Source organism: Anoplophora glabripennis, unplaced genomic scaffold (assembly GCF_000390285.2).
Source record: "Anoplophora glabripennis isolate ALB-LARVAE unplaced genomic scaffold, Agla_2.0 scaffold127, whole genome shotgun sequence".
Lineage (NCBI taxonomy): Eukaryota > Metazoa > Arthropoda > Insecta > Coleoptera > Cerambycidae > Anoplophora > Anoplophora glabripennis.
This window is the reverse complement of record NW_019416291.1, coordinates 1,063,830-1,090,203: the sequence shown is the minus strand read 5'-3', so window position 1 is coordinate 1,090,203 and position 26,374 is coordinate 1,063,830. Positions and strand designations below refer to the sequence as shown.

General features: G+C 32.9%; 2 protein-coding genes across 3 annotated transcripts; both read right to left on the bottom strand.

Annotated features, from left to right (window-relative positions):
- Positions 1 to 1,538: 1,538 nt before the first annotated feature.
- LOC108903623 (cGMP-dependent protein kinase, isozyme 1) lies at positions 1,539 to 14,473 on the bottom strand. Of its 2 annotated transcripts, none has more exons than XM_018705857.2 (3): positions 14,308 to 14,473; positions 6,447 to 7,555; positions 1,539 to 2,545 (listed from the first exon to the last, which is right to left on the bottom strand). In XM_018705857.2, exons 1-3 carry the CDS (start codon positions 14,451 to 14,453, stop codon positions 1,923 to 1,925), a joined length of 1,878 nt encoding a protein of 625 aa, XP_018561373.1. In that variant the 5' UTR covers positions 14,454 to 14,473; the 3' UTR covers positions 1,539 to 1,922. The 2 variants fall into 2 exon arrangements, with proteins under 2 accessions (XP_018561373.1, XP_018561374.1); XM_018705858.2 differs by having other exon boundaries at positions 14,315 to 14,404.
- An 8,293-nt stretch (positions 14,474 to 22,766) lies between these two features.
- Positions 22,767 to 24,638, bottom strand: LOC108903606 (Golgi reassembly-stacking protein 2). The gene is made up of 3 exons (XM_018705836.2): positions 24,502 to 24,638; positions 24,324 to 24,450; positions 22,767 to 24,274 (listed from the first exon to the last, which is right to left on the bottom strand). Exons 1-3 carry the CDS (start codon positions 24,562 to 24,564, stop codon positions 23,115 to 23,117), a joined length of 1,350 nt encoding a protein of 449 aa, XP_018561352.1. The 5' UTR covers positions 24,565 to 24,638; the 3' UTR covers positions 22,767 to 23,114.
- Positions 24,639 to 26,374: the final 1,736 nt, after the last annotated feature.

Genomic DNA, 26,374 nt, shown 5'->3' with positions numbered 1-26,374 from the left:
TGATATATTGCTAACTGTAGATTATTAATCCATTAAATACAAATAAAGAAGTTTTCTCGATTATCAGTGAAGATAAAATCCTATCTTTTGAATTCATGAGTCGAATTATTCAATGTTAGGGATAATTTGTAATAAAAATAATAATTTATTCAACGTTTTAATAAGTAGATATGCGAATAGTCACTAGTTGGTTAAAGTAGTGAGTTAAGTAAAGTATATTTTAAGCTCTCTTCTAGCCAATTTTGAGTTAATGAAAATGTATTTTTATGTGAAATTTTCTTCGAAATCTTAAACTGATACCTATTATAAGAGTTCACGAGATATATTCACTGTTTTTACAAATTTGATACGTTAAGAAATGGACACCATACAACGAAGAAAATTTCAAAATAAACTATATATATTGAGCATCGTTTAACGTAAAAAGTAACCTACATATCCAAAAAATGTTTACAATAATGTGCAAACAGCTATAATTTTTATATAAATATGATCACATAAAAATTGCGTATCTCCAAAATTAAAATTATTAATAGCATGTAAGGATAATATTTATTACGAAAACTAATTTTTATCTCATTTTATCATTACAAAAGATCTAAAAATCTCTTCACAGTAATTTGTGTAACTAATGATCACAATACCATACTTTAGACCAATGATTCCCAAAGTGGTCTATATCGACCCTTAGGGGTTGACCCGAAATTGCAAGAGGTCCATGCCAACGAAAACAAAAATTGGGGGTGCATGGGTGTCCACCAGAATGGACTCCATTCTTCATAAGTTGGTCGTGACCGAAACTTTGGCTTTCCATAAATGGAATAATTCACATAACACAGATAGTGTACTTTACTTTCCTATGATAGACATTTAAAGTACATCTGAAGTAAAAACTTTTAAAACATAACTGTTTATGGAAATATGATGAAAATTTGGAGCTAGATTTGAGAAACTTTATGACTCCATGCTTTAATCATGGGAAAATTCGAGATTGATCGATCATTCTCCGTTGATGGGTCAAACCAATAACTTAATTGCTTTGGATTTTAATTGCTGCTAATTCCTAGAATAGGCACACTCTTTAGTTCCATCAACCTATTTCGGTTTACTTATATAATTATACTTTTATTATTGAAATTTAAATTATTTTCTTATACCTATATCAAACTGTTTAAGATTTATTATAAATTTCATAGTAAACAATTATTTCATTTACTACACTCAATTACATATTAATTAAGTAGGTATATATTTCATAAAATTGTGCAGTAGACTATTCGCTTTGTGGTCGCAACACTTGTAACTTAAAATTGGCATGTGGTCTACAAGACAAAAAAGTTTGTGGACCTCTGCTTTTAGACTAACGTAAATTTTATTTTGAGATGTTTTTAAGAAATTTGATTGAATTAATGTAGAAAAGAAGCTACAATAACTGTAATTATTGTATCAGAATTTTATAACAAAATAGTGGCATATAATAAACCAATAGAGAAAATACATATATTTTTATTTTATATCTTTATTTACCTAGAATTTTCTGCAAAAGTGGGAAACATAATATGTATATTTAAAATGGACGAATGGAGTATTATTAACTTAGGTTAAAATACGTTATCTAAAGTAAGATTGTTAAAGTACAAAAAAATAAATAAATAAAGTAAATATTCTAATGATAAATAAATAAATTTGAGATGATTAGCATGTATAATTTTGGAGAAAGTAGGATTTTAAGTATTTCATTATTTTTACTTTTTCCACATAAAAAAACAAATATGCAATCAAATCTTTCAATATAGTGTCGAAGATGTATACCTAAGAGATTATTTGGAATCTATTAAAAAATCATAAACTATTAAATAATGTTTCAGTAAAAAACAAAAAAAATGAAAGCACCTTCGCCATATTTTCTACAAAATATCTACTTAAAATTCATTATCCCACGAAGAGAAATCGTCCAGTGGAACTGTCTTATTTTCCGTAAAGTTTTCGAAATACTTCGTGTCGACGATGTGTTGAAGAACGGGTTTAAACGGAGGAGTTATTTCAAAATTACGCAACTTAGACCAATTGAAACTCGAAAACCAAGGATGCGATTTGATGTCCTCAATGGCTCCCCTTTGGCAGCCCAACCTGTCACTCGGCGTGTGTGCGCATAATTTTTTTATGAGACTCCTGGCTTTGCTGGAAATATAATACGGAAAAGTGACGTGATCTATGCCTTTCAAAATCAACTTGTAAGTTTTCAAATGACCAGGATCATTGGTGTGAAAGGGGGTTCTTCCTGTGAGCAATTCAAAAATGAATACTCCCAGTGCCCAGTAGTCCACCGCCTTGTTGTAGCCTTTGTTTTGTATTAATTCAGGTGCGACGTATTCGGCGGTACCAACAAATGTATATGTTTTTTCCTTGGAATCAATTTTTTTGGCGAACCCAAAATCAGTCAGTTTTAAGTAGCCGTTGCTGTGGACCATCACGTTCTCCGGCTTTAAGTCCCTGTAGATTATACTACGTTTGTGGAGGTATTCCAATGCTTCTACAATGCAACCTAAAAAGTTAATAGTATCAAATGTGTATACAGGGTGCTACAATTAAAACTTCCCACCTGGAAAATATGGGAATTTAAAAAAAAAACAAAAAAATCCTGAGACACTTCGATTTTCTTATCGAGGAGGACCCGTGATGGGTGTCCTCCTTGAAAAGCAAATCGACGTCTGTCATGTTTTTTTTTTAATTCCTATATTTTCCAGGTGGGAAGTTTTAATTTAAACACCCTGTATTTCTGTCCATACACGAAATGGATAATGTACTATGTTTATAAATTTTAATTTTTTTATCTCTATCTCTGTATTCTCTATTTGGGCACTCATCTGTTGAATATCTATTTTTTATATCTATCTGTTATTATTGGCATAACGTTTTGTTTTAATTGGACAGCCATTCAATGCAGTAAAAAAATATGTTTAGTGTGTATTTCTACACACTAAACATATTTTTGAGTAGATAATTAGAAATAATTCCAATTATCTACTCAAAAGTAGTTGAAGCTGACAAATATTATAGGCGAGCGGTTCACCCCTAAAAAAAGGCATGAACCGACTAAATTTTTAAAACAAAAATCTACAGCATGAAACTTTTTTAGTTTATAAAGTGTATTTTTCTGATAATTTACATATATTTTTTATATTTTTCGGCGTGGTCAGTTAATTGTTATAAACAAAAAAGTTGTAAAAAAAATTACTCCTCGAATGGCTTTGAAAAGTTTTTTATTGTAAAATGGACCAAAATAAACACTTTTTGTTCTTTGACAAAAATTCGAAAAATGCTTCGTTTCCGAGATATTTACAATTTAATGTGAAAAAAGTGACGAAATCGACAAACTTTCGGAATTTTTTTCTCAAAAACTACTGAACAGATTTTAATTCTAAAAAAAGCATAATAATCGGCAGATTTTCTACTTTAAGATATATTTTTTTGGTATGGGTCAATCATTTTATTGAAGGTCTAAAGCGAGTAAAAAAAGTCTTTTAAAGAAAATTATGATAACACTTCAAATTTAAATTTTCTTTTTACAATATCTTGGATTAGATTATATTTACAATAAACATTATTATGATTTTTTTTAATCGATATATGTTAACAGTACAAATGTTCAAAAGATCATTTTGTTTGGTTTTGTAGCCGGAGTAAGGTTTTTGCAAGTAATTAGTAAAATTTAAATATTCGATTTTTGGTTTTATAAATGGCTAAAATTGACTTGAAAGTTATACCAAAACTAAACTAAATAAGCTTTTTAAATCGTAAAATTAACCTAATAATAATAATTGACCTAGCGGTCTCGAAAAATAAAAAAGTTATTGGATAATTTATTGTATAGGATAATTATTTTATTTTTATTTTACAAAAATATTAAGAGCAATAAAAGTATATTAATTTCTTTTTTATTTAATTTTTAAATAATAAGTTTTTCGTTATTTTCGACAAGTTCTTGAGTTGAAATAAGCGTTTCATTATCAATTTCGGATGGAACATTCTGACATTCTTCTGAGCACGCACAGACTGCACAGCATCCAGGTTCGATGACAAACAGTTACAATTTTTCGTAGAACATTTCCAACTACATGAACAAAAATATTTTGGAAGCATATCTAACGCAGTTTCTCCTTCGAAATAATTAAAATCCAAACCATTTTCGATTTTCCATCCATGTGTCAATGGAGTTACAATTGCACTATTTCTAGCCTGCTTCCATTCACTTATTTGCCATTTTGACCTCAAATAATGTTGCAATAATGCTGGGTACGAAGGTGGCAATTTATCGCTTGCAGCATTTTTTTTAAAGCAATTGTATGTCTTAATTTATTTATAGAGTTTGAGCAATCTCTCCATTTATTTTGAGAATCATAAATTTTTGATAAATGTAACGTCAAAATTTCAAGCGCATCTTCTACAGTTAAACTTTCTAAATTAGCAAATATTTTTAATTCATCATTTGTAAGTTTATTTATTAAAGCCTTTAAAGCAGTCTTTTTTCCAATATTAGATATCGAACATGTCGTATCACAGCCACTGATAGCATGCATTATTAAAATACTTTTACTTTTTATTGGCCCATTAATGTTTACTACTAGTATGTACAGGTATAAATTTTTGACAATGTTTCCTGTGTGAAAACCATCAAAAACATGTGATAATGTGCAACAGGTAAAACCAATACATCGGTATCTGGAGACCACTATTGTTTCCATGTTTTTATCACTGTTCTGCTTTTGTAATTCAAGTGTATGAAATATAATTCTTGTGTATAATATATAATGATTGCATGTATAATTTGGATCGAAATATTGATTATTTTCTAATAAAACATATGCTTTTTCACTGGGTTGTAATGCTCCAAAAATAATTAGCTTTTATATAATAAAATATTATAATAAAATAATTGACCTATACCAAAAAAAAAATATATCTTAAAGTAGAAGATCTGGCGATTATTATGCTTTTTTAGAATTACTCTGTTCTGTAGTTTTTGAGAAAAAAATCCGAAACTTTGTCGATTTCGTCACTTTTTTCACATTAAATTGTAATGATCTCGGAAACGAAGCATTTTCGAATTTTTGTCAAAGAAAAAAAAGTGTTGATATTGGTCCATTTTACAATAAAACACTTTTCAAAGCCATTCCGCGAGTAATTTTTTTTACAACTTTTTTGTTTATAACAATTGACTGACCACGCCGAAAAATATAAAAAAAAATATGTAAATTATCAGAAAAATACACTTTATAAAATAAAAAAGGTTCATGCTGTAGGTTTTTGTTTTAAAAATTTAGTCGGTTACCTTCATTTAGAAGCGTCTTTTTAGGGGTAAACCGCTCGCCTATTATCGTTAAAAGAGTTTTAATCTTTAATTTGCTAAAATGCTACTACATAATTTCATATAAAATCCCAATTCATTAAAGATATAGATTTCGAATAATAAAAATCAATTGAATTTTAAATGAGTTTTTCCATATTTTCCCAGTTAAATAAGTTATTTATCCTGATTTATACTTGTATTTGTACCATGTATAATGTCTCTATAAATATATTTTCGCAACATTTAATAGTTTCTAACTCTATTAAATTTTTTTAGTTTACTAATATCACACACTTTTTCTGATTCATGACTTGATCGATTAACTATATTTTTTTGTATCAGTTAAAATATAGCTTTGTATCTATCACAGATTCATATTTTTTATCTATTTTTATTTTCTAGTATATAACATAATACATTTTAAATTATATTTAATTTTTGATAAATTTACGTATAGTCAAGACAAATAAAACAACACAAAAGAAAAATGTATGCATTACAGGCAATAAATTTGTCGATGCGAAATAAATTTATCTATAAAACAATAACAGTAATAAATCTATATACACGTCATAACATTTACGACTTCACAATAATTCTACAATCAATTTTGTGATACAACTAACTAAACAAATTAAACAATGGAATACAAGGGTTACGGTTATGGTAGGATTAAACAGAACCTACGTGGATTAATCTGCTGACTTTGTACTTGAAATATTTTATTGAAAATTCTATTGAAAAATTTTGAGATATTTTCCATTAAATATAAGTAGAGACATATTCAAACCTGATATAGAAATAAATTTTCTACGATGAAAAATGTATTAAAAATGAATATATGTATAGCTGATGTCAAACGTCTTCATGGCATATGCAAGCAATCACTATTTGAAAAAAGTAATGGAACTAGCACAATTTGTTCTAAATTCAATATATTTTAGGTAATTTTATGACTTGAAAAGTGGATATAAAAAAAATTTTGATGTCCAACATTTTTGTGATTGAATTGAAATTGGTTGAAGGCAAAATCTTATATTTTATAGTATCTAGATATTCGCATATTTATATTTTACTAAGAACAAACCAAATCTACCTGAATAAAATTTAGCGGCTGACTCTTCGAAATTTCGTTTTTTCTGTTTGTGCAAAAGGTTCCACAAGTCTCCCCCATAACATATTTCAAGCAATAAGTAAACATATTTGGAATCTCGAAAAGACCTGTACATCCTAACGATAAACGGACTATTACAGGCCATCTGTAAATTTTTTTCATTGTAAACCTGGTCTTGATGGCTTTTCGCTATAATTTCCATTTTCTGCATGCACTTTAGAGCGAAAACCTGGTCTCTGTAGGATTTATGTCTTATTAGTTTTACTCTGCCAAAACCTCCTATTCCCAAAGTTTTCAAAATTTCGAATTCATCAAGATTAACATCCGTATACTCCACCACTTTTTCTGTGTCAAGATATTTCATTTTCAAATTAATAAACTCATCTACTTCGCCAAAGTGATCGATGAATTCTTTTCGGGTCAGTGTTAAACATTCAGTTCCTGGTGCGTCCGCTACGACAGTCGCTTGTCGAAAGTCATCCTTTAGAAGCGCTAATTCTCCGAAGAATTGTCCTTTCCCTAACTGAGCGACTTTATCGTTATTCCTTATAACGGTTACAGATCCTGCTCTAATTATGTAAAATTTATTTCCGCCTTCTCCCTGTTTCACAATCTCTTTGGCTGTAGCAAAGAATTCAATCTTCAGCAGATTAGTGACTTGATACAAATGCTCCTTGGAGGCAGTGTTAAGTTTGGGCACGTTTTTTAAGAAAGACACCATTTCCTCCTGCTCTTCTATGGCCGTTTTTATAATGAGTTTTTTGAACACAGGACAGTCAAGTGTCCATACCGAGCCATTTTCTAAGCACGTTATCGTGGCGTGCCTCTTCGCTGAGTATAATATTGCCAGTTCTCCAAAAACCCTCACGTCGGAAAATGTATCAATGAAGCTTTCTTGTATTGTTATCTCGAATCTTCCATTATTCGAAATGTACAAGTGAGACCCTGACTCACCTTCTGTTATCAAGGTTTCTCCTTCTTTTACTTGTTGTTTGTACATGCAGTCGATGAAATGTTGCAGTCGTTTCTCTTGTAGGATATGAGAGAGGAAATCATTGTTTTCTAGAGCTGTTCGAATTAAATTTTGCTCCCTAAAAACAGATATCAGGTAATTACGAGATGAAAATAATGTGAATAACATACAGAATAATTAGCATAATTGGTCATAGTGACGAGTCATTATTAAATTGTTGTCATTTGGGAAAAATATAATAACTGTCTTCAGTCGGCAACTTGCCTGCATTTTTTTAAATATCTAGAAATATCTATAACCGTAATATATTCATGTAGTAAATATACATCTTGTGGTTTGTTGATTAATGATTAATTATCATATTATCAGTTTGACGCGTAAAATGCAATTGTTTGCTTAAGTACTAATTCGTGACGTCATTTAGTGCAACCGAGTATCGACAAGATGAATGACAGATACAGGACGGACCAACAGTATGAGCAACAAGAGGATATCATGATTTGTAACAGAAGATATCCATCGAACGTGTTACTGCTAGACATAGCCTGAAACGCACATTCCTAAGATATGGGGTGTACTCCACAATATATCCTAAGAATATCTTTTGAACAGGATTGTGCCATTTGTGTTTATAGCGATCAGTTTTATGAATAAACTGAAGAAGCAGTTATGAATTCACCTTAGTGAATCCTGATGAATTTATATAGAAATTGTGAGAAATCAAAAAATGATCTTGTAGTCAAATCGGTTTAATTTGTATGTTCAGTTCACCATTGCGACAGGTACATGAGTATCATTTTGAATCTTGGGACAAACACGCATTGAAAAGCTGAGAAGCAGTGATTAATTCCTGGATTAAGATTTATTTACACACACCAGTGTTGTGTCAGTTCAGTATCAGCACCAGTGGAAAATAAAATACCGTTGCTTAGGGTTTAGATAGTGTCGTAGGAATGGATACTTCAGATTTCGCCCATGTTTTAAATCTACCAACGAACCACCCAAACCACGGATTTTTCATGCCAAAGCACTAAAGGCAAGCTGCCAAAGCAGGCCCAAGCAGCCCTCCAACCAGGAGAAGAAGGTCTGATGAAAAAATGAAAATTCGCGGATGTTTCAAAAACATACTGAAACTCCCCAACCGCGACAAACGGTCTTCCGCAGCATGATGTAAGCCGTTCAATGCATCACAGAAAGACACCCAGACATCCACTACACCCGTCAAATTAATCGCCGACCTTCCGAAAATTTTCACCCTACTTTTGAAAATCCTAACGTGGAGCCGCAAGGACGACACCAAGCCGGCGTAGCCACCCCTTGTGACAGCGGACACAGTGCCTGGTGAACTCCGAGCAACAGTCGTATACAAGAAACCGCATTTAACCATTCTGTATTATTAATATTATTTTTAATAAACGATATATATTGTTATTCATTTCTGAGTTATTATTTCTCAATACAAAAAATATAAGGTCTCGAGCTCCAACGCTCCCCGTCAGCCTTACGCTATACCAAGGTCATTTAAGCTCCAAGGAAGCCGTTCTTAGTGAATTTACAGTAGTGAAAAATAAAAGAGACAGTGATTTTCAGACACTAGGGCTTAGTCCCGATCAAGTGCATATTTCAGATATTCTTATTCTTAATCACCTCTATGATTTAGGTAAAAATTAAATATATGTCCATCTTCGACATCGCCAAACCAAAACTTCGTTGTCTATGCCAAATTTCGTTAAAAGTAAATAAATTTCTAATTTAAATTGGCTTATTTTCATCCAAGAAAGTTACCTTGTGTTGTGATCCGTTCGTTTCTGGACACTCTGTATATTAACAGAACTATTTGTATTAGTTTAAATAACAAAATTTTAAAAAGACCTCAAAGAGAACTGCTTCTTAATAAAATGTTCATTTATTCTTTCATATTAGTAATTTGTATAAATTTGAGCTTTTTTTTAGGACATGGCCTCTTTACTGAAATAAAAATGATCATTATTATTAATAGATGATTATTGGTATTTGTGTCGATGAGTCAGGTACACCATGTCATTTTATTACATAACGTGTATTTAATTAAAATAACAAATGAAATACTTTATAACACACACACGCACGCACGCACCCACGCACGCACGCGCGCACGCACACCCGCACACACGCACACATGCACGCGCACGCACGCACCCACACACACACACGCGCGCACACACACACACACACACACACGCACACACCCGCACACCTGCACACACCCGCACACACGCACAAATGCACGCGCACGCACGCACCCACACACACACGCGCGCACACACCCGCACACACGCACAAATGCACGCGCACGCACGCACCCACACACACACGCGCGCGCGCGCGCGCACGTACGCACGCACACACCCGCACGCACGCACCCACGCACGCGCACGCACGCACCCACACACGCACGCACGCACGCACGCACGCACGCACCCAAGCACATACGCACACACACCCACACACGCACACACCCGCACACCCGCACACACGCACGCGCACGCACGCACCCACACACACACACACATTCGTTACTATCCAATATCAACATAGATATTTACATCAAACATTTGTTAGTAGTAGAAAGAGCTATTTAATTGTAGATATCAATTGAGTATAAAGATTTTACGCATATCTTCATGTACTTTCCTTCTTTATACCGAAAAAAAAATAAAAATATTTAAAATCGACTCAACTGAATTCAAGAGGAAGTCGTGGGGATTCACGAGAAGTCCGAGAAATGTAAGGAAGGTTAGGGTTCAGGGTAATTAAAAGAGAAGGGGTACTCAGGGAATTCAGAATGGATTGAAATTAAATCAGAATAAAGTTTGAGAAAAAAGATTTTGGTCAAATTTCTAGATAGGAGCAACAGCTATTTACAAAAATACAGATATTTTCACAGTTACGTAGAATTTGGATACGGCTCTTATGTAAACATCAAGGATCTGGACGTCACAGGCCAGTGGCTTAATATCGTATCTCGGAACACCACAGAGTAGTGCGCACTACGCAAATAATATAGATACAAAGAACTTTCCAAAGCAAACTGGACTTTTTAAAAATAAGAACAACATTTTTTGCAAAAACGGTTTATTTTATTCAAAATATTTTTGGATGGGGTCTATGTCCACAAAACGCTTTCCTTTCATCGGCAAATGCGTTTTTCCGAAAAAGTAAAAGTCGCACGGTGCCAAATCAAGCGAATACGGGGAGTAGTTGAGAGTTAAAATGCGATTTTTATCAAAAAATCGGTCACGAGTGTCGATGAATAAAATGACGCATTATCGTTTAACAAACGCCAACTTCCTTCTGGGCGATATTCTGGCTGAATTCGATGAATAAGATGCACCAACCGCTTCAAAACGCCACGATAGAATTGTACATTAACTGTTTGGCCCGATGGAACAAACTCTGTGAACAATGCCCTTGGAACCGTAAAAGCAAACCACTGTTTTTACTTTTAACCTCTCCAAACGAGATTTTTTGGTTTTGGCTCGTCTGGCGCCGTCCACTCGGCATTTCGGCGCTTGGTTTCTGGATTACATTAAAAACACCACGTTTCATCAGCAGTCACAATAAAGGGAAGTTTTTATCTTTTTTGGCCTCCTTGATGATGTTCTTTGAATGTTGGATTCTGAGCAATTTTTGATCGTCAGTCAACTTTTCGGGAACAAACACATTTTTCGGTAGCTCAAATATGTTCGACCAAAAAGCGATAAATTGTTTGTGTGAAGCTCAAATTAAATTCCATGAATTTCACGGATTTCTGTTGGCCAACATGTTCCTCATCATTTATGTCTGCGTACCTATACCACTCATGAACAGGTAGACAAGGCGAAATCGGCTTTGATTTTTTGTGATTTTTTGCATAATCACCTCCGTGAATCCTCCCTGAATGAGGATTAAAATGTTACCGGCCGGTAACCTGGTCACAATTTGTTTAAACTAATTTTTGCAAAAATTACTTGTTTTGCTCCGGACGCTTTTTTTTAGGTTTTTTGGGGTATTCTAAACAAAATAGTTCCTATGCACTATGCTCCTAAAATCAACGGTTTCCGAGTTATAAACAATTTAAAGTACGAAAAAATGCAAAAACGGTCATTTTCAAGACTCAAAAACAATAACAAAAAATTTTTGATGTTAGTAAAGTTTAAAAGTCATCTTTAAACATCCCTTGACAAAATACTGAGGAGTTATTTGGTGTAATTACATTGCAATGCGTATTATTTTACCTATTAACAATATACATTTTGACTTGCGCGACGCGCCGCGCCGCTCAGGCACTCCACTGTGCGCCGACCCCGTCAGCGCCTCACTTTTTCATATATCTCGATATATATTTTAAAGTAAATAAAAAATAAAGAGTAAAATGTCTTAAACTTATATATTTGAAAAATTTATAATATTCAAAAAACAAAAAATAAATTTAATAAATAAAAATGCAGCATTACTAAAATATATCAAAAAGTGAGGTGATAAATATACAGGCTGTTACAAATTCGCTTCTCACTACAGGGATCTCGGAAACGGTAAGAGGTACGAAGTAGCTTAAATGGGGGCAAAGTTGCGATCAGAGGACCAACATTAGTCTTTTAAAAAATCAAGGCTAACATGATTAGTTTTCGAAATATTTAAAAAACCTAAATTTTGGAAATCCGTTTTCGTTTCATTTCAGCCGTGTTTGAGGTGATATTGAAAAAAGAACAACACTTTCTCATGGCCACTTTTTGCCCTCTATTGAATGGAATAATCAATTTTTGTACGTAACGTTTCGTCTCCCCAGGACCATCAACAACTTAATTTTTTTAAATACAATCTTAGAAATTTTATTAAATTTTTTGCAAGCCTTCATGACCCCCAATACTGTACTGCCTCAGTCCGAACCAGATTCAGACGTTTTGTCTCGAAAAATTCATCTTCAGTGTATTCGTTCCAAATTTATCTAAATTTTTTATTTAGATTTCTTTGTTTATTGCATTATCGTACACTGTAAGTGTCGTTAAACCCTGTGAAATCCATCTAGTTATTTAAACTATTACCACCACACGTTACAATAAAACATTTATTCTTATTAACTATTACCATCAATTGGCCATACATAACTCAATAAGTTGTTGCGTCAAAATTAAAACATTATTACAATTTTAATTTTATTATGACAAATTAATTCTTGATGAATATTTGGAGACAAAACGTCTTAATCTGGTTCGGTCTGAGGCAGTACAGTATTGGGGGTTATGAAGGCTTGCAAAAAAATGTAATAAAATTTCCAGTCGTATTTGAAAAAATGAAGTTGATGAAGGTCCTGAAGAGACGAAACGGTACATATAAAAATTGATGATGCCATTCGATAGAGGGCGAAAAGTGGCCATGAGAAAGTGTTCTTCGTTTTTCAATCACCTCAAATAAGGCTGAAATTAAACATAAACGGATTTCCAATATTTCGTTTTTTTTCAAATATTTCGAAAACTAATCATGTTAGCCTTGATTTGAGGCATAATGTTTGTCCCCTGATTATGCAACTTTGCCCCCATTTAAGCTACTTCTAACTAAAAATCAAATCCACTAATTTTTTCATACGAAGCCGCCGATTTCGCTTTGTCTAAGGGCCATACACAATCATCACTATAAACTTAGTTCATCTGTCATCAATTGAAACGTTTGGTAAAAGTTTTACCAGGTATAAAACAAAAATTATTATTAGCTCTTTGTTCGAAGCTCATTTTTGTACTGATGACACAAACATACTGTCACTTCAGAAGTATAATAACTCCGCTTCTATTCGTCCAAATGTCATTAAATTTTGACAGTCTATCTACCTTTCCGACTTATGTACCTACCTATTTTTGAAAAGTCTATATATTGAAATATTTAATTTTATAGTTTAAGAGTAATATATCTATAACAACTTATGCGAACGTTCTTTATCGGACTGCGATATATTAGTACAAAATAGTTGAAAAACTAAAAATATATGAATTTTTAATCAGACCGAATTTAAACAGTATTAATTTTACATTACTGGAGAATAAGGTACTTAAAGCAATGACTTTCTTAAAGAAAAGTATAACCATTACTACTTCAGCTTTATAATTTTCAATAATAATTGTAATGTAATGTTAATGATAATATGGATACTTATACGTAATGAGAAATGAAATAAAATTACAGAATATTATGTTACTTAACTTACGCAGAAGCTAATATTTAATTATTTACTGATATTTCCGGGAAAATGTACAGGGGAAGCTTTCCCGTAGCCCGTAGCGAATAAAAATGTTCTTATTAGAACGTAGGATTTTTCAATTAGGTAAAATTAAAAAATAAAATAGAAAATCATTGTACTATTAATATGCAAGAGAAGAATGATCTTTAAATAGTATTGGAAACGTATTTAATGTGTCACCAACATTGTTGGTATTATCAACAATTTTACTATAAAGTTGATGAAAGTATGATAAAAAATCAAATGTATAATTTTTGCCACTAGTTCATGTACTTTCAATTGGTTACATGAAATAGAAGAAAAAATAATAGAATAAACTTTTTTGAATGGCCACAAAATAATAGAAATTTCCCTAATAACATAGCATTTTGGAAAAATAAAAATGGTAATTAAAAAATCAAAATTATTTTTAGCTGTCTTTATACTTTTAATATTTGAGAGCAGAATATATTTATGTCTACATTTAAATCATCGGATGTAGAATAGAAATATCAACGTACTTGCAACTCCTTTTTATTTTTGTGGCAAAATATTTATTTAAACCCCCCGAAAGATTTTAAGCTTTAAAATCATAATTAAAAAAAAAAAGAAAATTGAAACTAAGAATTATTCATACTTACTCCTTACTTTTTAAATAAGTTACATATTCATCATCTTCCAAGTATTCAGTTGGTTGTGATATTATTCCAGATCTTCTTTTCCTTACATTCTTATTTTTTAATTTTATGCTTGTAGTCCGATTATTATTACAAAAAAGAAGCAACATAATTTACCGTGGCACCAATTACAAAAGTTTTAAACAAACAACACTATATTTGTAATTTGTGTTGTCGATATTAATATCAATTTCTCAATCTTTTTATCATTTTATCTGTTTTATTAGTAAATGTCTATAAATTAATTGGATAATGCATTTATTATCCTAGATTATTAAAGTCATATCAGCAAATTAGTTGATTAATCACAACGGGGATTGATAGGTGATATGGAGACATTCTTTTTGAATTATTTTTATGACATACCTTGTCAGACTTTATTTTTGGAAGCACAAGTTAAATTATTTAAAAAATGTGTAAATATAATCCCATATTTTGTTATATTTATTACTATTTGTAGGTATGTATTATTTTCATGAGATTACATTGATGATTTATCTTAATTGACCTAAAACTTTGGAGACAACTCGTATTTTGATTGCTAATGAGGGTGGCGCATACTAAATCGACTTGTTCAAAGATATCTACTACGAAAAAAAATTGTAAAATGTAAAAAGAGCCGTTGCAGAAATATTCTAAAATCAGTATAACAAGATATATGTACATATCAGTTGTGTTCTCATTTAGGTGGACACGATTTTTTTTTTTTTTTAGAAACGAATATCTACGATAAGCATGCAAAATTATTGAGAACTATAGAATTGATAAGTAGGTACTGTCTTTTAACTATCCCCTAGAGAAAATTAAATGCATTCTGTTCGATTATTTAAAAGGCAAAAGCTTTGTTTAGGCTCCTCGATTCCGAACCGTTCTAATCATGCGCAGACTGAAATATATGTTCGAGTTTTCTTTGAACGGTTCAGAATTTCGCAAGATATTTGTTTTGGTTTTATTCCAATTAGATTCGGAATTTTTCTGAACCAACCGAAGTTGCTCCCAAGCACGAATTACATATTTAGAACTGTTGATTTCTCGCATGCGTAGTTATTATTTCCGATGATCGCCTTATTTCCGCACATTTTGTAATTTTTTCATTTCATGATTTTTTTTTACGAAATGTACTGGAGTACCTATTTCTGCATTATCATTTTCTACTTCCAAATCTAAAGAAATCGGTGGAATTTTGGTAATTATTTTTTCAGAATAGTAAAGAATTTTTTAACATACGGCTAATCTATTTTTCGAAAAAGAACTCTTTAGATATGAAGGTACATAGGATATATTTTTTCTAGATGAACAAATTTTTTTACTATTTAGTGTCAATAGAAATATTCACACATTCTTGACAAATACATACAAATACAAATACTCATATCTACATTATCTACGTATCTTAAAATTGAAACTGGATATAAAAGGATTTCATTTCCACAAGATAAAATTAATTTAGTTCACAAATTCTGATGTATTTTGGTTTTCAAAAGAATCGGGACAGTTCTGAATGGTTCGCAATTTTGTCTATTGGTCTATTCTTAGAGAATATACTACTGGAGGCAGCGTCCCAGTGGCAGCACGCGATTGCATGTTGCTAGAGAGAGATAGCAAATACACTCGTATACCCCTCTCTCTCTAAACATTTGCTACACTCTCGGTCACTAAGGTTCTATTGCGTTTCACGATCTGATAAAGCCGGTCCCAGACGATGTGGCGAATGCCTTCCAACGTTAGACACATCGCCATCGTGTGGGCGGACGCTGGCAAATTGCATGTGTCCAACGTTGGCTGCATAAGCCGGTCCCAGACGATGTGGCGAATGCCTTCCAACGTTGGACACATCGCCATTGGCCACATCGTGTGGGCGGACGCTGGCCAATTGCATGTGTCCAACGTTGGCTACATGCCACGTTCGAGCTTCTGTCGGTAAATTAAAGCCGCATCAAAGGAGCTTCCAGCGTTGGAAGCATATTGGAAGCATCGTTCGTCACGCACCCACACGAGCGATCGTGTGTTTGGGGTCATCCATAAATTACGTAAGGGTATTTTTTCACATTTTCAACTCCCCCCTCCCCCCATGTAACGAAACCGTAAAATTTTTCATAACCCCCCTCCCCCACCTTACGTAATACATTACATGATTCAATTAATTTTTTTTATTATAAAAAAGCTTTACAACTTCTAATTTAATAATATAATAATAATTTAAATATTAATCGTTATCGTAATTAATTTCTAATGTTCAACAAAAGTTTACCCCATCGTGTAGCAGACACACTTGCCATAGGTACTTTTATGGCGAAAATTGTGTCCAACGTTGGAACGAACATTGGAACCAACATTGGAACGAACGTTGGACACATCGTCTGGGACCGGCTTAAGCGCAAGCGCAACCACCTTGAAAAGGTAGGAATTTTCAAATTCCGTACTGTTTTTGATAATAATGGCTGGGAAAGCAGTGTTATCTCTGCAAACGTGCAAACAAATAGTTCATTAGAACAAATTATTGATGGTGTAATACTAATCCATAGTTCAGTCGAAGCACAATTGTGAACAATTAAAAAGGTGGCTAAAATGTCACGGACGTCCACAAAAAGAAAATAGAAGAGAGCTGATTGAGAGGTTAGGCGTACCTATTCTCATATGAGTAATTACTAATTAGTTATATACTCATATGCCTATTCTTATTATGTATGTAAGCAATAATTAAAATTAAATATAATTAAAATGAATAATTATTGTAATTCAGTTTTAGTTAACTAAAAATAAATTATTGGTACTTGCAAAATTATTTAGATTGAATTTTTAGGTTAACTGAGAAAATAAATAATTTAATGCTTTGAAGCAAAACATGATATTTTTATTATGTGTGTATACCTGATGTATTACTTAATATGAAAAAATTAATGTTTAATGTGTTAGATAATTAATTAATTAATTGAATTAATTAATAATTAAACACGTGTTTTCGTGTTTACAAAAAACAGTACGAAAAAGATGGCCGACGTTGACGCATGCGCATTAAAAAAAGTTTTGATGAAAAGGCCCGTTTTGCGTAGATTCTGGGGCTGTTCAAAAATAGAGAACCCGACCAAAACTAAAGTATCACATTTCCAAACAAGCCTAACTATACAAGTAAAAATGAGCGCTATAGGCAGGGAGACTTGACAAGTAGTACGAACTCATACGGGAAAATGCCAAAATTTGTCAATGCAATAATAGAAATTACTTATAGTTTTTACCGCTAGGGTCGCTAGCGTTCCTTTGTACACCATACACTACCTATAAACTGGCTGATAAAACGATTTTGGTGAAAACACTTGTTGTACACTCACATATTTTCATTATTTATTGATTTATTTATCTAATTCAAAGTAGCTTACATTATTTATTTTAAAATTTTTAACATCACAAAAACGACATGATTGATTTTTAATTCAAACTGCTTATTATTCCTTTATCTCTCCTCCACTATTTCTATTTGGTATGATATTTGTTTATATAAAGTTCTTGCTCCTTGTGTAGTCTCCATGGCTACAGGGATCATCGCATTTCTCATTTTGTAGTTATGTTTTTTGGCATAGAAAGATCACGGGGAACATACGAACATCAGAAAATGTAGGTACAGGGTGATTCACTATATTTTGACCCCCCCTTTAACTTTTTTATTTTAAGAGTTATAAAAAATGTTAAATATAAAAGTTGCACAATTTTTTATGAATTTTTCGAAAATGATAGTAGAAAATCAGATGAAATCCAAACAAAAAGGCCGCGGATGTTAACTTTGTTAAGTTAAATGGAACACCCTGTATATTTTTACATATTTGGATAGAACGTTCCCTGTAGAGCATAGCCATATAGGGTTTGTTAGGTGTATCTCTAACAATAAACAAGAAACTTTTAAAAAACGAAAAGAAGGTTTTTTATTAAGAAAATATTAAGACGTCTTGTAATTGTTAAACCTTTTTCAGTCATTTCTGCCTTTTTCCAATTACGTAAGGATTTACAGATTTAGTTATATTTTGACAGATCGGACATTGATATGGTCCAAAATGCATATAGATATTGTAACTATAAATCTCACTATAATTAGGCCGTGAGAGGCCTAATTTCCCATGGACAATGTTATATGGTAGGCCGTGACAGTGACAGGTAATGTCATGACAACATTGTTATTGTTTGACAGTTTGTATTATTATTTAATTAAAATGGGTTACACAGAAGTAGAAAGTTGAAATATTATAGGAATTAAAATAGAGCAAAGTTCTTATTCTGCATACTCTATTTTAATTCTAAATAATTTTCTACTTCTATGTAACCTATTTTAATTAAATAATAGTACATACTGTCAATCAATAACAATGTTGTCAAGACATTACTACCTGTCACTAATCTAAATCTAAATCTCACTAATTAGACCTCGCACGGCCTAATTAGTGAGATTTAGTTAAAATACCCTGTACGTATTTTGGACCATATTAATGTGCGATTTGTCAAAATACATTACAACTAAATCTGTAAATCCTTAGTAATTGGAAAAAAGGCAGAAATGCCTGAAAGGGGTCTAACAGTTACAAGATGTAACTGTTAGAGATGGACCCAACAAACCCTATATGGCTATGCTCTACAGGGAACGTTCTATCCAAATATGTAAAACTATACAGGGTGTTCCATTTATCTTAACAAAGTTAACATCTGCGGCCATTTTGTTTGGACTTCATTTGTTTTTCTACTATCATTTTCGAAAAATTCATAAAAAATCGTGCAACTTTTATATTTAACATTTTTTTATAACTCTTAAAACAAAAAAGTTAAAAGGGGGGGGTCAAAATATAGTGAATCACTCTGTACCTTCCCTGTTTTTGTCCAACAAAGGAGGAGGGTAACTAAGGCCGGTTTTCGGACTATTTTAATTTTAAAAAATCATTTTTTTTATCATCTGTTATCAATATTCAATTGATTCCATCCCAAACGGAACCACCCCTAACTCGTATTGAATTATATAAGCATAATCCAGAAAAAGTATCGCTTAATTTTTTTCTGCATTTAAAAAGTGTTTAATTTCCTTCAAATGTTATTTTTCTAAAAAAAGTTCATCCGGACTATTATTACCTTTCCCCCACCACACCTACCTGCCCACCCTCACCCTTATAACTCAAGTTTATAAACATACAGTTATATAATTAATTAAATTAATTAATTAAACTAAGCAGCAGTTATTATGAAGTTTTAGTTTTAGATTTTTTTCTTAATTGTGTATGATATACCTTTGTTATTTTATATATGCCACCAAATTCTAATAGTGAGCATTATGCTAATTTATATGACTTTATAGAGAATAATGTTAGTCATACAAATAATTACATATAAAGGTTACAAAAAGTTTTTACGACAGAATTTGAAAAAATTTACTATTGGTACGTGCTTTTTAAAGACAAAGGAAACCTCTGTATAAATAATATGACCCCCACTCAAAGTTACTCTGTATAACACTTAAGAGTTAAATGCGAGTGGAGGTGAGTGTTCCACTCGGGTGGAATCAATTGAATATTGATAGCAAATGATAAATAAATGATTTTTTTAAATTTAAATCCAAAATTAAAATAGTCCGAAAAGCAGCCTTAGGTACCCTCCTCCTTTGTTGGACAAAACAGGAAAGATTTTCTGATGTTTGTATGTTCTTCGTGATCTTTCAATGAGAAAAATGAAAGGTTGCTCTAGTTTAGCATTACACTTCGTCACTTACTGGGTGGATTTACTTATTCCATCATTGCCTTACTGAAAGTGCCATTTCTTGTCTATAAAATGCTAGCGGTAACACGTTTTCTATATCGTGTTTCAGTATGTAAATACCCATGTAATGTACAAGTCTACTGAAATATCTTATAAAAGTATAACTTTTAGAGTTTAGATATACCTTATATATTAGTATCCACTACGCCTATGAGTATAAATACTCGTAATAGGATGTTTTCTTTATGTCAAAGGAGATGAGAAGTCATGTATTTATCTAAAATGAAAGACAACTATTAATGAAACAAGAAAAGAACCCTAAGTTTCCTTCTTATTTATGGCATCTAATGATTTATGCATTGGTATTCATTTTGCTGAAAATTATAAAAATAATTAAAATAAACACCAAATTTTATCAATTATCATTTATTTTCGACTATATATTATATAAAATAACTTAAAATAGCAAGGCAAGTCAATAATTTTCTTTTTATAACAACTTATTTATCTACCATAAATATATTTCAAAAATTAAAGAACAGCCTTTATTCGATGAAATTACTTATCATTGCAAACTAATTCTGATATCCTTACTAAAGCAAATGTATAAACTGCAATAAAAACAGAATTACGCTCACCTTGTGCAATAACAAAGAGGATTTGCACTTCCATATAATAATTTTTACATAAGTTATTTACCCACAATATCACCATTTAGCAACATGAAGATTATTATCCTACTTATTGTAAATACACATATTGACCAGAAATAAAATTAATCTGTAGTGACTTAATTAATTAGTGTAGAATATTATAACAAAAGATTTTAAAAGATTATAAATAGGTTGAGATTATTTTAATTAAAATTGTTGGGTGTTTAAAATTGCTTGTTCAAAAAACTGCACAATTTCTATTGTATCTCTAAATGATGACTTATTATTTTTATACGAAAGATATTATAACTACGATTATTAAGAAAACGTCAGTGAAGACTCACAAAAATGGTAATAATAAATGTAGCAATATTTTAATAATGAAGTATAGGATTCATTTTGTTTTTAGACGACACTAGGCCCACATAGAGAACTTTATGATGAAAACAATTCGAATGAAATTTGTGTAATAAAAAATCAAAACCGGGATGGTCAACCATGCTATTCCGAGAAAGGTTGCATAGGTATAATTGCAACTTTTTTTATAATCGAAATATTTTTTGTAAAATTAATATTTAAACATTTTATTTCAAACTTTTTAAAACTGCAAATGAAAAACAAAACTTTTGTAAAAAATAAGAAAATAACTGTTTACATCTGTTAGTTGATTATGAGAAAAGAAATTTTGCAAATACATGTGAAACCTTGGAGATTTTGGGGTTGGCCATCCCTCTTAATATTATATTTTGCAAACCGTTTGAAATTTTTTCATTACAAAGCTCTCCATGTGAGTCCAGACGTAGCCCCTAAAAGGTTGCACACTTTATCAAAATATACCTAATCACTTTAAATTTCAGGAGCCGCCACTGGAAAATATTTTATACAAAAATTCAATAAAAATTTGATATTTATACAAGTACAAAATACTGCAAATATAAAATACTATCCCAAAATATATCCACACATAATAGTATCAAGATTTGGTTGTTCCCAAATCTTGAATTATTGGGATTCTCCAGAAATAAATGATAAAAAATCTTACAACTTAATTTATAGCAACATAAATGACATATTGTCATAATTAATATATTGAACTCTATTTTGTAAGCAGAATTAGTTTTGCTTCTGTCAATATTTTCTCTAAATAATATTACTTTCAAGAATATTTGAGATTAATAGAAACTTTATTTTTATAATTCGTTTTACAGCTAAAAAAAGAATATTTTTATATCTTATTTTATTTTTATTAATATGCTCTCAATTTAATGTTTATTTTTATTTTACATTAATGTCTAACTCAAAAATTTAAATGCATATTTATAAAAAAAAATGGCATGAGTAACGATATTGTAGTACCCAGTGTACTATTATATGTATATGTAAATAGACACTGCAACATAAAACCAATATTTTGTACATGTCATCTCATCATAATGAATTTTAATAGTGGTGATTGAAGAGGTAATATGAAATTATACACACCAGCCACTAACCTCTCCAGTCACTTTAAATTGTTCTCAAAAAATAATGTGGCATTTATTATTAGAAATATTTACATATTTTTAATTTAAAACCATTTTGTAATAATGCCAAAAATTAACTGAAACTGGTGACATTTTACAGTTCCATTTTGTGTCCAATGCAGGGGTTTGGCCAGACTTTAATGGCAGATTCTACATCATGATTTAACAAAAAAGTTCCTGTAAGTGTGCTTTATGCTTTATTTTCAAAAAATATTTAATTTTTTTACCGTTAATCTTAAAAACAGTGTATCCCAACTAACAACATACAACAGGAATACATTTTTTCTAAAACCTTTAGTGCTGATAAGATTCCAATTTGGAATACATTTGAAGAAAAAGAAACCCTGAGCTAAAATATACTAAATCCATTCCCTCAATATAGTGGACATGTGAACCAACAAACTTCAAAGGTATGTACATAGATTTCACAAAAATTAAATAAGTCTTCTTTTAATGAAGAAATAGAGATTGAAGTTTAAAAAATTTAATTAAAATAAATCATTTTTGTATTTTATGTTTTAGTTTATTTTTGTTAGGTACACCCTGTACAAAAAAATTATGGTATCTACATCAATTTGTGAACAATTAAAAACTAAAACTGCATGTCTAAGAATGAAATAGTCGTTTTATTAAAAAATGTTTTATTTGTATCCTAAAATTTAAGCATCTTCAGAAATGTTTAAACTAATATTTTTAATTAAATTACGACATAGAATCCCTCCAAGCATTTTAGTTACCCCTGTATAATTTAGAATTTTTCTTATGTGAACTAACAGATTTAATGCCTCTTTTACATATTTAATGTATTAAATATTGCATAACCGAGAAAATTAGAATAACAAACTTCACGATGGCATTAATTTTACCTCTAGCTGGAAGTGGAGACATTTCCACTCAGTAATAGTTGAGCCGATCTGGCAGCAATTGTTGGATCTAATATGAGAGGTTTATTTTGGTTAGCTTGAAAACCTGAAAGTGGAGGTGGTGGAAGAGAACTATTAGTAATAGTTGGAGCAGAATATAAATTAGGTTGATTAAACTCCTGAACTTGTGGCTGTGAATAATTAGAATAAACTGGCATATTACCAAATTGACTTTGGGGATAACTGTATGCAGCTAAATTTTGGTAATTGAGGTTTGGATTAAAAACAGTTGGAGGCTGAGCAGCATACATTGGTATTTGTTGCACACCTTCATTGGTAGGTGGTACTGATGTAGGCATAGATGAAAAATGCTGTACATTAGGTGGTACACTGAATTGCGGTATTGAAGAAGGAGGTGGCAAATTAGTACTATATACTTCAGTAGTACTGGTTGACATTGCAATTGCGCTAGCAAAAGTCGAATTTATAGGTTGCCCGTTTCCTTCATTACTTACAATTTGTGTATTAGAGGGTGCTGTTGTTAGAGAAGCTACAGTAGTACCTTGGCCTGCTTGTGATGTCAAGCTGGCTGTACTTTGAACTAAATTTGTCATATTAGGCAGTTCTGCATTAATATTATCAGTATTAACAGGAGGAACATTAAATACAACAGTTTTTGGGGGCAAATTCTGTGAAGTTTCCCCAGGTTTATAAACTGTGTTAGGTTTTTTTGGAGTACTACGGACTGGAATGCGATGTAAATACCCATAACCTATGCCACATCCTACCAACCCTTCTCCTCCCCACTGTGAGTTGGGAGTTATAGAAATTTCTCTGCAACTGTCTTCATCGGAGTTATAAACATACAACTTTAAACTTACACCATCGTGGTTTTCAATTAAATTAAAAAGGTCTTCACTTTCATGCAAAATAGAATCTGAACCGATTATATAATCAGAAAATGGTCTAAGACCTGCCAAAGATGCAGGAGAATTTGGATGAACTTCCAAAATGTGCCAAACATTTTCCTTTGCAACTTCAAATGAACAAAATCTGATACTAATTCCTAGTAATCCTTGACCACCCCACGAATCGCTTGGTTCTACAGTTACGCTTCGTACACTTTGTGTTTTACAGCTGTAAATGGTTAATGGAAGTTGTTTCCCTAAAAATTATTCAGTAAGAATAATGTTTTTTAACCAATGTTTTCATACCAATTCCATTTTTCAATATTTGTTTTAAGGTATCATTGTCTCTGTCTAATCTAGTACCATTTATAGCTACAATGAAATCAAAAAATGGTTGTAATCCGACTTTACTACCAGGAGAGTTTTCTTGTACCTAAAATGTATGATTGTTATATACTAAATTAACAAATGTAAATGTTCATACTCGGAGTATATGGTATCCATCAGTACCTCCTCCGGGAATATCAATACTTTCTGAATTACCCATTACTGTTCTTATATTTTATTTAAAATTACGTGGCATCATAACCATAATATTAATGTCGTGTGTCTTTATTGACGTTTGCAGTTTTGACATAAACAAAGTTGGCAGTGTTGGCAATTGGCATTGTCACTTTGGCAAATGTAAAGTCAGTAAAGTCCCTAAATTGACATAAAGCTAGTAGCTACCAAGGATTTTATACAATTTTATACAATTGTATAAAATCCTTGAGTAGCTACAGCAAAATAAATATTATTCTGTGATAAAGCCGTAGGAGCGAATACTTATGTAGTAAGAAGTGAACTCTTATGAGCCGCGCATACAAATTGGGATCCCGTTTTATGACCCGCGCCATTATTCCATGGCTAGAAATTGTCCTCAATTATTTGGGATCGAGGGGGATTATCCCTCTTTATCCTGCCTCATCTCGTGTAGACCTGGACAGCCTTCGTAGGTGGGCCCCATCCGTCGTCCACCCCGACCGCAAATGCGGCCGGTGTAGGCGCTTTGTGGGACCTCCTTTTGTCCTAGCTGGGCCCCGCCGGATAGGGCCCTTTCTTCTGGCGCTCTTCTTGCTTCGCCAGCTCGTCTGTGTAAACCTAGGGGGTGGTGTCATGTTTATCTGTGGTATGGTTGGGTAGGGTAGTGCGGCTATGCAGCCTGGGATGCGCTTTGCTAAGCTGGCCCTTAGGCTAGCGCGGGAGGGGAGTGGTAAGGAGGGTATGGCGGGTGTGTATGTGTGTGTGTGTGTGTGTGTCGTTGTCTTCGTTTCTTGATCCTGGCAGTCTCTGAAACAGAAAAGGTTAGCGGGCAGGAGGGGGGATGTCGTTGGGGTGGTCACCCAGGGTCAAAAAGTTGGTGTCTAGGTCTTTTGTGTTTGTCGGTCACGTCGGGTACGTAGTCAACGGCTTGCCTGAGAGGGGACTGTCATGTCTAGCGGCTACGTCAAACCGTTTCTCCGCGTTTTGTCTTATTGTCTGTGTAGCGTTTGTGTATTGTAAGTCTCGTAATATGTCAGTGTTTCTTACGGACTAGGGCGCGTCGGTGGCCGTACGGAGGGCCATGTTTTCCACAGCCTGTAATGACTTTAAGTGGCTTTTTGCCGCGTGACCCCACGCCGTGGAGGAGTACGTTAGCTGCGGTTGAAGTACCACCTTGATAAGCGTTCGCTTATTCCTTGTCCCCCTACTGACAAACCCCCGGGGCACCCTCCCCGATGACATGCAAAACTTACTACGTGACAGACGACGTGCGAAACGGCTTGCCACCCGCCCCCGACACAGACATGACTTAAACGTACTTAACAGACGGGTGAAGGCGGCTCTGGATGAACTGGCCCAGGATAACTGGGCTAGGCACCTGGAGTCGCTGGATGCACAAGACAACAGCCTCTGGGAAACGCAGAGGGCCCTGCGACAGACCGCTCGCCGTAAAATTCCTCCAATCCACGGTAGTGTGGGGGTGGTTTACACGAACCAGGAAAACGCCGAGGCTTTCGCCGACAGCCTGGAACTGCAGTGTAGACTGCCTCAGCTGCCCGACGAAGACGAGGAATTCGAGATAGCGGCTGAGCGCGCGGACCGACGCGTCGACAGAGAGCCAGACAATGACATACTCCCCTCCGCAACACCTGACGACCTAAGACTGACATTACGCAGACTTAAAAACAGAAAAGCCCACGGACCCGACAATATACATAACACGACAGTTAAATGGCTACCACACAAGGGCCTCATGGCCCTATAAAACATAACAAACGCGACACTCAGACTAAGACACTTCCCTACCCGCTGGAAAACAGTAAACATAGTCCTTA

Bases quoted from the DNA above. Each gene is read 5' to 3' on its own strand.
- LOC108903623 (XM_018705857.2), bottom strand. From the start codon at position 14,453: ATGTTGCTTCTTTTTTGTAATAATAATCGGACTACAAGCATAAAATTA. The intron at 7,556-14,307 runs GTAAGTATGAAT...ATCTGTTTTTAG, and splicing joins ACTTATTTAAAAAGTAAGGA to GGAGCAAAATTTAATTCGAA. The intron at 2,546-6,446 runs GTAGATTTGGTT...TTAACTTTTTAG, and splicing joins AGCCGCTAAATTTTATTCAG to GTTGCATTGTAGAAGCATTG.
- LOC108903606 (XM_018705836.2), bottom strand. From the start codon at position 24,564: ATGGGTAATTCAGAAAGTATTGATATTCCCGGAGGAGGTACTGATGGA. The intron at 24,451-24,501 runs GTATGAACATTT...CATACATTTTAG, and splicing joins ATGGATACCATATACTCCGA to GTACAAGAAAACTCTCCTGG. The intron at 24,275-24,323 runs GTATGAAAACAT...AATAATTTTTAG, and splicing joins AATATTGAAAAATGGAATTG to GGAAACAACTTCCATTAACC.